Raw genomic sequence first — 14,489 nt, 5'->3', positions numbered from 1 at the left:
TCCCTACCTCTAGGACAGTTACGGCCGGAAAGTGAAACGCTACAGCCTGTTGCTTAACAGCTGGGGAAATCTCCACCGAAAATCGGAGCTGGCAGGCAGGCTTCAGAGAAACTATTCCAATCCAGCGAGCAACCTGTATTGTGTTTCATGAGCTAAAGAGTCTTAAGAGACTTAAGACAAAGCATCTAGAAATAAGACCCAGCCGTGAAGAGCTTACGGGGAAGACACCGCACTGACGTTAGGCACAGCCAGCTGCTGAGGCTCCCTATAAGCTGTGCTTTGGCCCCACGTCTTAAGAAATAACGGCCCCAGATCTGCTTTTTGGCTGGTTTCCGCTGCAGGACTGAACGCCAAGCGCTGGAGAGGTTGGGCTTTGCTGGAGCCGACTTCTTCATGACTCAAGAAACTTCGGGTCTTGCGTCACCCCAGCCTCGTTCAGCAGCTCACATCGGTTTTCTTCCCAATTTACTGCAGGGAGAGCTGCTGGTGGAGCACTTGGGTGGAGGATTATTTCGGATTATTCCACCTTTGCCAACATCACCGTGCTGTCGCACACACCATGGGCCAAGGGAGGAGATCAAAGATCAAACCCGTGTCTTTCACAAGAAAAAAAAACCCTGATTCGATAGGGACAGCAGCCCTGATTTCTCATCCCTGGGCATGGGCAGGAATTGTGTCACTCCAACCCGGAGCACAAAAGCCTTTGTGGGCTCTTTATCCCTTGCACTAAACCTGCACCAGCCTCTACAAGACCATGATTTACAACTTTCTATCTACCCCGAGGGCTGTCCCAGCCGGCGCGACAGCGATTTGAGCAGGAACGGCTTTCTCAGCGGGTGTTTGTAAAGCGCTAGACGCAACGGAGCGATATCTCAGTGGGGAATCCCATAGGCCTTAATTTATTGATTATCGTTAGTAGTTATAATACTGATACAGCAGCAGAGAGATTAAAATACCCGGTGCACAGGCATAGAAACCTTCCCAGAGCTCGGTCAGCTGGCAAATGGCTAATGGGCTTGCTGGGAAGTGGTGCCACCACTTATTTAACCACACGGTGATGTCTTTTTGCATTTCACCCCAAAGACGGCATCCACCTCATCGCCCACATGTGATCTGAGAGGGGCGGCTAAATCCCACGGAGCACATACGCTTGTCGCTGTCACCTAAGGTCACTCGGTTTGACGGGCGGCATGGAAAGGAGGCGGCTGGTTTTCCCGTTCCCTGAGAAACACAGCGCTGAGCCAGCTGGGCAGCCTCTTCCCAAGGGGTGTTCCCACCGCTTCGGTTCACACTTGCCAGCTTTCCTTCGGGAAGGGGCATTGTCAGCCCTCTCCTAGAAGTCATGCGTGACACCCAGTAGCAGCAGCTGGGTTATTTATGTAGCTCCGCTTGTCGGCTGGAAATACAATACACAAAATGGTCTGTAGTAGCTACTCGCACAGGGATGCAGGGCACACAGGCAAAACTGAAATTGCAGCTCTCATTTAAGCAAAGGCTCTGCACGCCTCGAAATACCAGGAGAGAGAAAAAAAAACCTCTTTAAAAAAATCACATGCTTTTCTTCCCAGTGTCTTATGAGCCTCCTTCAACGGGAGAGTGCAGCGAGTCAACTGCAGCTATTATAATCTTTCTTCATGTAGAAGCTTTCATTCCTGCAGATATTTTAAATGAAAACACAAAATTAACCTACCAATCTTTTTTCCCCCACCGTCCGATGCAGCTGCATCTGAGAGGCAAAACGCCAGCGTGTCCCCACCAGCTGAAAGTCCCCCAAAACACAGAATAAGGCTTTATTAGCTATTTCTGGCTTGGGGCTGCCTATGCAAGTACTGAACACGTAGGGGAGATCTGTGGTGTCAAAGCACCTATTGAGGTCGCTCTGCACCGGCCCCAGGGCAAAACCCGGCCCAGATTACGTGGACACGTTAAAGTTGGGCTGGGAGGACAGAAAGGAGAGGGATGCCTGAGTGCCGGATCACAGACACACCTCCAGGTGGGTCAGGAAGCAAAATCCATCATCGCAGGCTCATGAGAGCACAGAAGGGACGCGAGAGTCCCGATGCTCTTGTGCAAAAGGCCCTGGGTGCTCAAGCAGAGGGGCTGGTAACAGATTTTAGGTGGAAAACAGCGCCCCATGTGCTATGTTACTCCACTGGACCTCTATGGTTTGCTTCTATGAATCAAAATCAGCTTTTTGCAGCTCCCGTCTTTCCAGGGGCAGTTCTGCTGCCAGTTCCCCCGGCGATAAAGCTTCCTGCCGATAGCCCTCTGCAGGCAGCGCAGAAGGGGTGCTCAGTCCGTAATCCTGTTAAATATGTAACGAAATTTCTTAGCCTTACTGTACAGCAGTTTTTCTTCTTCTTCACTCACACGGGGTAGAGCATGAGCCCTTTGCAAATGTCTGTTGGCTCCGAGACCCACGGGGAGGTTGGGCAGCAGCCGTAAGCCAATGCACAGAGCTATTAGCAAACGATGTCCCCGTTCCCTCTTCGCCCTAAACTGGACTTCTTTGCTTCGTCACTCACCGCGAGACATGAATCACAGTCGTGCAAACTGGCCGAGTCCCAGCGTTTTAGGAAGAGACGATAACCAAAGCGGCAGGCTCAGCCCCCTGGTCAGCAAACAGCAACAGGGGAAAAGTCCCGTGTTTGGCTTCCCCAAGAAACCAATTGCCCGTCTTGGCTGTTCCTGGCACCGTGGTGGCACCTAGAAGCCACGAGAGAGATGTGGGTCCCCGACGGATGGATAAATATCTGTGCACATCGCGGTCGGCGTGACGATGCTGCTCCCTGCGTCCCCTGCAACGAGCACAACAGTGGGGCTCAGCCAGGCTGGGATCTCCGTTTTAAAGGCAGGATCTGCCTGCAGAGGTAACGGGCTGGGGACCGGCCAGGGGAGCTGAGACGGAGCTGAAAAAGAAGTGAATTTGCACGAACTGACATCCAGGTCCCCATCTCGCCTTACGTGAACCCCCAGCGCTTTGCCGTGAGCCACAAGCCTGGGGCGCAGGCTGCACGAAACATATGGGGACAGAAAGGCAACCTCAAGTGTCATTAACCGGGAAAATAAATACACGCTAGGTGTCTCGCCTCCGTTGTCCGGTTTTATATCTGGAACTAATTTTGCCGTCATTCTGATGAGTGACGAGATAATTGCTGCAGCTGGGCTATTCAGCCTATTCCAAAGAAACCCTTTTTCATTAATTCAGGCAGTGATTACATACTCCGAGCCAAATTTCTCCTGCATGTAACCCCATTAAGGCAGCGCCTTTACCCTGGGGATGGGCTTAGCCCTCCTGCTTAAATAGTGGGTTCGCATTTCTTTGTTCTATGGGAGACAAAGGAAAAGCTTTGTTCCTAAATAGAAAAAACTAAGGAAATCTGATGTCTTCCTGCGCAAAATGGGACACTTAAGATGCAATCACAGATAATTAGAAATGATTCATTCTTGCCCCAGAGTCAGGAAAATGGCCAAAACACTGTCTTCAGAATACCTTCAAAATATTCTGTTTTCTAGAGAGCACTGGGCGAGGGGAAGGAGGAGCGTGCCGCTCGCCTGGCACAGCAGAGAGGCTGCGTTTGCATGGCAGATCTGGGGACAACCATCAGAAACTGTTCCCAACCAGCTGGGAGAGCTTTCGAGTCGAGAAGCGCTTTATGCAGAGGAGGGGACTGCATAAAAGCCAGAGGAGAGCTAAAAAGGGAGGAGGAGGAGGGAAGCTGCCCGGGATAATCACCGTGATAGCATCTGCAGAAACGTCCGCAAAGCCCTTCGTGTTGATGCTCTGTGCTTTTTTCCATGCTCGGGAGCAAGCAGCACGATGCTCCTCCGTGCCGCGCTGGCAATATAATAAAACGAGATCTGAGGTCCAGTGATCCAAAATGAGATTTCATTGCTGCTCGTTTTCCTAACTGTAAAATAATAACATGAGGAAGTAGGATTGTGCGTTGAATAGGAAGTATCTGCAAAATGCAAGCGGGGTTTGTGTGAGTACAATTCCTATTCAGCCAGCACAGTAATATTCACTGTTTACTGGCTAAAAGAAAGCTAAAATTAGGATATAAAACAGTGTCCTCCACCGAGAGCGCAGAATTAAGATTCCCCTATTGTCAAGGGAAGGGCGTGAGGAATCGCCCCTCTTTGACCTTGACTTTGACCTTGTCTGCCTTCTGCCTTGCGTTACCCTGAGCTTTTCATCTAGCGCTTTACCTTGCTTGATCTTTAAAAAGGGAACAATAGGAACCGAGCTGTCAAGTTAAATGGCAATTTATAGCTGTCGCCCACATCGGAAACAAAGGAGTTGGGCTCTTACACGGCAGCCTCCTGGCAACATTAATTGCAAGCACAGCCCTTCAGCAAAGGGCTCTCCTGCAGCCCATTACGTGAAAACGTACCACTGATCTCATTAGCAAACGCGCTTGCAAGGCACGGCCCTTCGGCTGCCGCCGGCTTTGGGCTGCTCCGAAGGCAAACGATACAAAATCTTGCAAAGGCCAAATACCCTATTTTTTTTTTTTTCAAAAGGGGTGTTTTTACAACCAGATGGCTCATTGGAGACGATAGCTTTTATCGTCACAGAGCTGTGTATAGCCCCGTGGGTGAGGAAGGGCAATGTTCACGTCACGCCGATATCGCGTGCAGAGGTACCTGCCTCCGCCCTCTCTCCATCGGGACTTTGTGTCTGCTTTCGGCGCAAATCACAGCATTATCTTCCCTTCCGTTAAGACTATGACAACATCTTGGAAATCCGTGTTGAAACTCTAGCTCGGTACAAAACCCCAACAGCTCAAATCTTGCTCTGAAACCAAAAGCCTGCAAAATGTACCTTCAGATAAGAGCTTGGGAAAGAGGACATTTGTGGTGAAACTCACTTCATTTTTAACACGTACCTTACACTTACCCCTGCAGCATCTCCACGGGCAGTAGGAGTGATCTACGTGTCATCCCAAGTCTCCCCGTGACAACTAGAGCCAAGCAGGCTTTACTTCAACCATGTCATTGTAACTGACCTTCTCCATGAAGGAGAAGTTACGGTGTCCATGTCTCCATGAGAACTTCAGAATGAGCTAGTTATAGCAAGTCAGGTCACTTGGTGTAAAAGCATCCACTGACTTAGAAAACCCTTTGAGTTTTTTAAAGCCTGGAGCTTTGCCTTTGCTGTGCCATCCTGGAAGAAGCCTTTACCAGAAGTGGTCAAGATCACTTCTCTGTCATGGGTTGAAGAGATGAACCAGAAATATAAAATGAATGGTTTCATAGAATGATAGAATCATAGAACAGTTTGGGTTGGAAGGGACCTCTCAAGGCCATCTAGTCCAACCCCCCTGCCATGGGCAGGGACAGCTTCAACTAGAGCAGGTTGCTCAGAGCCCCGTCCAGCCTGACCTGGAATGTTTCCAGGGATGGGGCATCCACCACCTCCCTGGGCAACCTGTGCCAGTGTCTCACCACCCTCAGCGTCAAAAATTCTTCCTTATATCTAGTCTTTCTAGTTTCACATAGGAAGATCTCACTGCTATGGCTGAGCTCAGGCAGAGGAGCGAGGCCAAGGGGATGGGATTTCACTCCTAAGATCTCATTTCAGGGAAGAAGTCATGAAATCGCCACACCTCACTTATCCCAACATAAAGTGCAAAGCCTTTGTAAAGCTCTTGATGCAGATGAGTTAAAACTATCCAAGGGCACGCTGCCAGCGTTGCAATCGCATCGTAAATCTTCCTGCAATCAAACAGCCACAAACAGCATCCCCTCGTTCCTCCTGGTACTCAAAAGCAGTTCAAAAACTCTCCTTTAAAAAAAAAAAGAGGAAAAAGTATGTAACACGTGTAAGGATCTTCTTAGGAAGAAGTCCCAAGAGAAGACCATGAACCATCTCCTGGCCACAGAGAGGGGATTACGGGAGTGAGAGGTGAGGACAACCCGGCGGCACGATGGGGCATTCAAGAGCGGACGCAGAGGACGTGGGGAGGCTTCAGGAGCAGATTACACCGGGCTGGCTGCTCCTCCATTTAATAGGAGGCAAGATTTCTTTTCTCTCTGAATTTATATTTTCCCTTCTGCAGTGCATTAAGTTTCTCTGTTAACGCTGCTGCAACGCGAGTCAGCACCCCCGCTGAGCCCCGCGCCGCTCCGCTCGAGCGCAGACACAAATGCCAAGCAGAAGAACCACGCTGCCGGGGGATGCGCCTTTTAAATAGCAGGAGTTTTGAAGCTGGTGACCGGTCATTTCTTGACCATGTCTGTGATCTGAAGAAGATTCAGCCAAAGCACAGGAAAGGGCAGACGACGAGTTAGCAGGATGAGACCCGAGTGCCCGTTTCAGGTGCAAAACCCTCACTTGAGCTGGGTATATTTCCGCCCTAGACGAGCTACAAAAGCCTTCTGGAATTAACATTCTTATTAACTTACATATATCACATTGTTATTAACTTAAATAACACCTCAGAAATATTTACACACCTGAGAAAACTCTGCTCATATAGGAAATTCTCTGCACTGGGAAGGTTTTTACCTCCCGCTATCCGAATTTATAAAAAAAAGCCTTTCTCTGTAGGTGCACCTACATGTGCATAGGTGGGTAAACTCCCAGTTTCTGAGAGCATCAACGAGGGAGGCTGGCCCAAATTCGCTATCAAATAGCATAACATATTTGAGGCTGGACGTGCGTTGGGTCGTGAGCTGATGTTTCCACATCTCCAGCGGCTTCGTGCCTCTCGCCTTTGCTGCGGTGGTGCCGGAACTGCCTGCACAGAGAAGTGCTGCTACAGCTCCTTTTTTCGCAGGCACCAGGAGGCAGCAAATACACAATAAAGGTGCAAAGCCAAAGAGAAAACATATCCTGGCTGTTGCTCTGCCTCCTATCGCTGTTGCTTAGCTGGGGAAGTAGCAAAATGTACCACCATGTTCCTCTTTTTAACTGCAGCAGCTTCTTCCTTCTAGGTCTGCAGAGTTTTGCTGGCTCACGCCGTCCCTTTCCTTTACCTCCAGGCAAAACCTGACATTTGCTTTCACCCGCAGCATGAGGTGCAGCCGGATCCTGAAAGGAGCCCTATGCCATGGTGTCAGGGCCGGAAACTCTGCAGGAAAGTAATTGCCTTCCCGGCTTCTGCACGGCCACGGAGCTTGCTTCTGGGGGTAGAAAATACAGTGGCCGTTGTGTCACTCAGTGCCTTAAAATTTGGTAATTTGGTGTAACGTGGGGTCTGTGATTTACTCCCAGGAATGCAAGAACGGCTGTGCCGGACTGGGGGAGATCCCGTTAGCCGGTGCCCGGCTCTGCAATGGGAACACACCAAGCGCCCTTTCTCCAAAGCCTCCTGCAAGCGGGTGCTTGGAAACTGGCTGAAGGGCTCTTTCTGGACTGAGCCGACAAATACCGATGCCATCCTCAAAAATACTGGAGGGGGCAATCACAGATGAGAAGCTCCCAAATTAAGTCAAGGGATAAGGAGTCTGTGCCAAAGAGTCACCACGGCCAGCAAAATACCGGTGCAGCGGGTCCCTGGGACAAAATCACCCTCCCGTGATAGTTACATCCTCAAAGCAACACACAGTCATTTCTGGAGGACAGCGACACCGGGGCCTCGCAGCAAAGTGTGAGCACTCAGCGATTAATTCTCTCTGCTACATGCAAAAAGCATTTTTCCTTCCTCCTCCCCGCACCAAAGAATCACCCAGTTATAGCGAAAAGCCAAAAGGGTGAGTCTAACCCCGGATGGCAAAACAGGATTCTTGAGACATTGCCATGGAGAAGAGCACGCCCATCTACAGCAGAATGAACTCATTTACACCACCAGATTATTTTCTTCAAAACTTCCTCTGAAGCGATATAAATTTTGGTACGGCAGGCAGAGTCCCTGCAGAAACGCTGCAGCGGATTAGACGTATGAATTACCTGCACAGCAGGTCTTTGATATTACGTAGCTCTTCCATATGCCAGAGAAAGATATAACCAAGACCCGATAGTCAGAAGTTAATGAAGCAATATTTATACGGGAAATAAAAAGGGCTTTTAACATACTTTTTAAACGGAAAAGGAGATTCACTATCTGAACAGGTTGCTGAGGGGTGGGTGGGGATATTGCAGCACCTATTCTGTTCATTGAGATGCCTCCATAGGTGCTCTGGTTCCACCATAAGTCACTGCACTTGGCGGAGGGTTGTCACCCCCAGGTCTGGTGCAGAAGGTCACCGAGATGTGCACTGTGCTTCCAGCCTTGCAGCCTCTTCCCTTGTTGTCCAAGAAAACCCGCTGTGGATATTTTGCAGCTTGGCTGGATTTGGAAGTGATGCAGCAAGGCGGCTATGCCCCCTGAAACTTCACAATAAATCAGCTTATCTATGTTTTTATTGCTTCTCCAATGTCCTTGTATTGTGGCTTACCCTTTTGGACAGACCTCGGAGGTGTCAGGGCTGACAAGGTTGAGACAGATTCTCTAGGGCACTCCTCTGGCTCACAGTTAGACTAAGTCCTAAAATTTGGTACTGGAATAGATATAACTAAGCCATTCCACTTGCACAGCAAAATTCAGCATCATGACATGGTGACCATCCTCTCCAGAAACGGTCACGGTAGCTTGATAATCAGTGAGCAGAGCATGTAGAGAAATGCAGACATATGCGTTTCACCTAGATCTCTAGAAACATGGTACTGGATGGACATGATCCGATGCTTGCCATATTTCTGGGTAGGAAACAGCTCGTCATCAGTAAGACAAAGAAACAAACGTGAAAGCCAAGTGGCTGACCTCCCTAAATTTGTAGGCATGCATCACTGCAAGTTCAGCTTGACTTTCAAGGTTGTTTCTGAACCACTGGTGAAATCTAGGACTTACAAAAGGAGGTGGCTACACTGAGTTTGGTTCTTGTATTTATTTTGAGGTGCATATTTAAGGAGGCTTTCTGTTCCGGAAGGGCTGACCGTGCAGCAGAAGCCGTACAGTGATACCTTCTGCCACATGTTGCCTGCAACACGAACTCTCGTGCTCCAGGTCCAGATGCTGGGCTGGGATCCTTGGGCTGGGATCCCTGGGCTGGGATCCCTGGGGAGCGATCAGGACATTTGTGATGGGGGTCTCCAGCTGCATGGAGAAAAGGCATTTCCAGCCAAGACGAGGAGTCACGAACCTGGAGGAGAAGCTGCAAGTGCAGTTTCTAGCGAGCAGAAACCATCGTGGCCCGTGGGATCGCTCCTTCACATGGCTCTCAGTACCAACAGGCAGGTCTAAATAAACCACTGGTGATCCAAAGGGCATCGACCCGGCGGCTTCTTTTTCCTGCAGGAGGCCCTAGCTCAGGTCCTGGGGCCCGTCTCCGAAATGCGTACAGCAAATACACACCTGAGATCTCTGGGTATTTGCAGTTCATAGCGCTGGGAGGTTTGCTCCAAGCAGAGGATCAAGCTCTTTCTCCATCTCTCTCTCCAGGGAGGTACCTGAACAGCTATCGACTCGGTAAAGCACAAAATGAACTAAACGGCAGTGCTGTGACACGCTGGTTATTCCTCTATTTACTCTTTGGTCTCACTGCGGACCTTGAGCGATGCCAACTGCAAACAGCAGGATTGAAATAACGTTCGCTCGCTCCCCTAAGCTCCCTGCAGCATGTGCAAAAGCCCTGAGGACCCAATCCCATTTTATTTCCTGATTTATATCAGGAAAAAATTATACTTCCTCCTCCCCATGAAAATTATTATCCTTCCAGCCAAGAGCTGAGCACGGCCCTAGGGATCCCATCAGGACGGCTGAGTCCGTGACCAGAGTTAAGTGGGACAGAAATGCCCAAACTCCTTAGGATTCTGCCCAAATTCTCCCGCCGTGTAATTCAGCTTGTCGGCACAGGATAAGATGAGTTTCACTAACTTCATGAATGTCTTAGATCATCTGCAGACTAAACAGATGCTGTGCTGAATAAATACACCTATAACTTATTCATTTTAGTGTGCTGAATGACATTCTTAGTGCAGCTAGAGAGGAGGAAAGTGGAGACACTTACCGTAACACGCTGCTTGAAGAGGACTGCCCTAATATCGATGCTGGATATTGCACCTAGAAAAAAAAGTTAATATGCGCCTAAGCTTCTAGGACCATTACTTTTTTTTATTTTGAGTATTTCAGCCTTATTTCCAAAGCACAACACCCCGCCGGAATAAATCACTGCAGGAGGCAGAACTGAGAACTAAAGGTGCAGTGAAGAGCAACTCGTATTTATGACCCCAGCACTGCTGAGGTCCTTGCAATGCGCTGGATTTGTCTTCCCAGCACAGGTGTGGTAGAGATGCTGTCATCCCCACCTTACAGAGTTGGCTCAAAGGTGTTTGAAACAAATACCACATTTATTTAAGCTTCAATCTCTCATGGATTCCCTTAGAAAGTTTGTACCCAAATGCTTTAAAGGATTAGCCCTGAGTGACCTGCTGCAGCGGGGTGGGAACTGGGCTTTCATTGCTAGACTAGTTGGAGGCTAAAATCATCTGCGTTGGAGCCATCCATCTGCAGGAGCTTTGCAGGGATTGAAAATCCAATTTCAAGTTATTCAACCACTGTGAAGCCCTTAATGCTTGCAAAATTCAAGGTAAAAAAAAACAAAAAAAGAAAAAGCAACAAGAACAACACACCATCATCTTCTCTACTGGCGTGACAGGATAAACAAATCCAACAAGGTAAAGTAATCAGGTATGTGTCTGACAGGCCACAGGGCACAGCATGTCAAAAAGACTCAGAAACTCATTTTTGGCATTGATCTCCTACAATTCCCTGGGGATTAGAGCAGCTTTTCCCCGTCCTTGAATCACAAGCAGTGGCACAGACACGCTTGCAGGGTGCACAGGAGGTGGGAATGCGTTTTGCTCCAGGACAGAATAGCCCGTGCTGTAAGACGGGACACGGATTGCAGTTTTGAGGGGTTGATTTTCAGCTGCAGGAGCAAAGCAGAGCAGTAACGACTCATTGTGCCCGACCGCCACCCCGAACACCGTGGGCTGGGCCAGAAGAGACACGACCCACGGGAGACAGTTTGGGCTGTCCAACCAGTAAGTGGTTGGGCTGGTTGGAAGTATCATGGGCTTGCTTTTGAAAAACACTTGTTCACCTGCACGTTTTGTTCAGCTTCGCATCTGACACCCACAGTGAGTCTACCTCGAAGCTAAGGACCACGTTTCTGCACAGCGAAACCAGGCTTTTTGGGAGGGTTCAGGAGCAGCTGCCAAGCCTAGGGGCTTCTAGCTTTCCAAGGGAGAGGAAGGGGGAAGCAGTTTCTGGTTTGGAATGAAAACTCCAAAAAAAAAAAAGGTTCTCCACTTCCCAAAAAACATTGCAACCAGCCCAACTAAACGATGTCAGCCTGGATTTTGGCTCTGCATGAACCTTCTTGCATTGAAATGGCTCCTCTGTTGCTGGATGACAGGCAGAAGGTAAAACCTGACCTTTGCATCTCTCCTTTTCTCTGCCACGTTAGACTGGACCTCTGTGGTGGCTGATCTGAGCTATCGTGGTGAGTCCCGCGCATCCATCTCCAGACCAAATCAAGAGGGACACCATTCTCTTGAAGCAGGAGAGTCTGGGCTGCATCCCTCCACTTGGGAATGAATTTCTGATGGGTTGCGCCATACAGCAGAAGGACAATGCAGAAAACAGTTGTTCTCCGCCTTGGTTCATTCATATAGTTTGAAGACGATTCGTTATAGCTATTCCTGCAAAACAGCATGCGGGCGCCTTGTCAGTGCCCTCAGCTACCCAGCCAGGAGGGACAACCTGGCTGTGCCTTGTCCCACAGCATCCCACAGACCGCGATGAACCCCCTCATTCCTACCAAGACATGTGAAGGCCTTGTACAGCCTGGAAAGACGGGGGAAATTCCTTTTACATGCAGGTTAAGTAATTCAGGATTTGGTTCCGAAATTCCGCTTTTAACAGGACGCTGGATTCTTGCCTCATTTGCACCAGAGTTAGCAGCGTTAGCCTGGATAATTCAGAGTCCTGCTGTGCCTACACATTTCTCACAGATGTTTTCCCTTCCACTCTAGCCCATTGCGCTGCCTGGCTGTGAAAAATGGGGATGTTGGTTTTGGGTTCAAATCACCTGATCCTGAGGACACCCCAAGAGCTTGTGCGTTGAGGTTTATTCTTTCTCCTTGACTTCAGCTCCCTTTGGGACCGTCTTTCTGCGGAGGTTTGCTGGCTCTCAGCCCTAAGCTACTTCCCTACAACGATGGTCCCACAGAGAGCCCTGGGCTGATTGCAAAAGTTGGGATAACGTGGAGCAGCTCTGTCCTTGAGTGGCCAAGTTCAGACCCAAGCTTGTGGTGTTCAGATCTGCTCCTGTCTCTGTTAAGTGCGCTAACCAAGACTTTGCCGGGAAGCACGAGCACTCGAACAGCAAACAATCCACCACCGCGTGGCAAAATGCCGGGCTGGGATCCTCAGTTTGATTTCAGATACCTGAAAGTAGAAACCAAAACCACCCTCAACGCAATGCGATGCCCGTTGAGCCCACCTCGCACCACTGCGAGCCAGGTCCATGTCCCAACCTGCAAGTCTTTTTAGCCTCGTCATGGTGTTAATGAAGACAACCATCTTGGCTAGGTTGCCTTTTGTATACTCCTCAGGCATCTCTGATTCCTATCTCACCACCTGGGTGCTTGACAAATCCCTGTGCGCTCTTTGAAGTCTGATGGTAGGCTTGTGCAGAAATCTCAGCCGTATCTTCAGCTTCTGCTGGCGATACCTGGATCCTGAAGAAAGGTTTGGTCTCCGCTGGACCTGCAGAGAAGGGATTCACCGTAACCTGTTCCTTCCGCAGGCTCAAACAGTTTTTCTGCTTGGCTTTTGTCATCTGTCCATGCAGTTCCCTTCCCCTCTGCTGCCAGGATCTGTACACCAGTTACACCCAGGCTGCTGTAAGCACTGCTCATAACTGCCAAAACCAAAGCAGGCTTCCTCTAGGAAAACAAAAGTCATTAAAATTAATAATAACCTGCCAGGAACTCATGATACAGTGAATCAGCATTTAAACTCAGATCTTGCTACGTTCTCTGCAGCCTGGCCTCGTAGGGCTTGGAAGCTGGAAGAAACGAGTTTCAAATAATTGTGTGTTCACGCTTGGATTTTAATTATATCCACATGCAGACACCATTTGACATTTTATGAGCACTTCTCTTAAAGGCATGAGCTTGGGATAACCACAAAATCCAAGGGAGGCAGTGGGTGAATTATACACTTTACCCCAGCAAGGCATAATTACACCTATTTATTCCACATGCACATGTGATTAATGCTCTTTATCTGTCCGTCTGTCCGTCCGTCCATCCATCCATCCACCCACCCCACCCACCCAGATATAAATTATGTTTGAATGTGATTTCGAGACACTCTCTCTCTCTTTATTAGAGAGAGCTCACCCCAGCCTAGTAAATCCTGTGTAAAGGCAACGGGAGGAAAGCCAGCACTGAGCTGCAAGGTCTGTAACAAGCTCCCAGGCAGGTGCTCTGTAAATCAGGGGACTTGCATGATCATATAAAACATGACCCCGATTAGGGTCAGGGGCTGCCCGTGCTACACAAAGTAATGCCCAGGGCTGCTCGGATCGCTGGGCTCCCGCGAGAAGGAAGCCGGCATTTCCCTCCACCGCAAATTGCAAATTACTGGGCTCTGCAAAGTCCTTGTCTCAGAGGAGTCCAGCACCAAACAAAATAAATCCTGGTCTTTTAGGGATTCTGCTCTCACCTGACCTAGACGTCTGTCTCCAGAGGAAAAAGAGTCGCGTTGCCAGATTTAATATCTTATAATAGCTCCACTTGGAAGCTGCTCAGAGCTTTGCAATATAGCGAGCAATCCTGGTGGAGACGGATTAGCAGTCAGAATGCAGGTGAAGGGGGTCAGCCATGCAAAAGAAAAGTAGTTTATCCACATTTCTGAGGCCCAATAACTACACAGATCCATAAACTATAATAGCTTCCATGCTAGTATCAGCCACCCAAGAGTCTCAGCACGCTTGACATGCAGCAAGTCACCGACACTGGGCCCCCTTGTCTGTCGGATAAAAATCACTCGGTGCATTTGAAGCCAAGGAAATAGGAATACTGCAAGATTATGCCAACTTCATGCTCTCATCTGCTCAGCAAATAAACACGGCATCGTTTTGATGTCACTGTTTCTCTGTAAGGCACCAAACTCACCTGTGAACGTCTGAAGGCACAGGGTGGGCGCCAGACGCAACCCAGGAGGACACAGAAAACCAGAGGTGCTGATGTTCCAGCTGTCGTGGTTTAACCCCAGCGGGCAACTGAGCACCACATGGCCGCTCGCCCACTCTCCCCTCTGCCCCGGTGGGATGGGGGAGAGAATGGGAAGAGTAAAAGCGAGAAAACTCATGGGTTGAGATAAAAACAGTTTAATAATTGAAATAAAATAAAATCATCATCATCATCATAATAGTAATAATAAGAATACACAAAGCAAGCGATGCACAATGCAATTGCTCACCACCCGCTG

General features: G+C 49.1%; 1 protein-coding gene across 1 annotated transcript in view; it reads right to left on the bottom strand.

Annotated features, from left to right (window-relative positions):
• Positions 1–12,831, bottom strand: part of LOC103924226 (chromosome unknown open reading frame, human C20orf194) — a 98,740-nt gene extending 85,909 nt beyond the window's left edge. Inside the window, exons 1-3 of the mRNA XM_009332714.1 lie at positions 12,627–12,831; positions 9,994–10,046; positions 8,948–9,126 (exon numbers count right to left, since the gene is read on the bottom strand). Coding sequence (XP_009330989.1) covers positions 8,948–9,126; positions 9,994–10,046; positions 12,627–12,831 — 437 coding nt within the window. The remainder of the gene's footprint in view (positions 1–8,947; positions 9,127–9,993; positions 10,047–12,626) is intronic.
• Between the last annotated feature and the right edge of the window lie 1,658 nt (positions 12,832–14,489).

Source organism: Pygoscelis adeliae, unplaced genomic scaffold, assembly GCF_000699105.1.
Source record: "Pygoscelis adeliae isolate BGI_AS28 unplaced genomic scaffold, ASM69910v1 Scaffold29, whole genome shotgun sequence".
Taxonomy (NCBI): domain Eukaryota; kingdom Metazoa; phylum Chordata; class Aves; order Sphenisciformes; family Spheniscidae; genus Pygoscelis; species Pygoscelis adeliae.
This window is presented reverse-complemented; position numbering and strand designations above follow the sequence as displayed.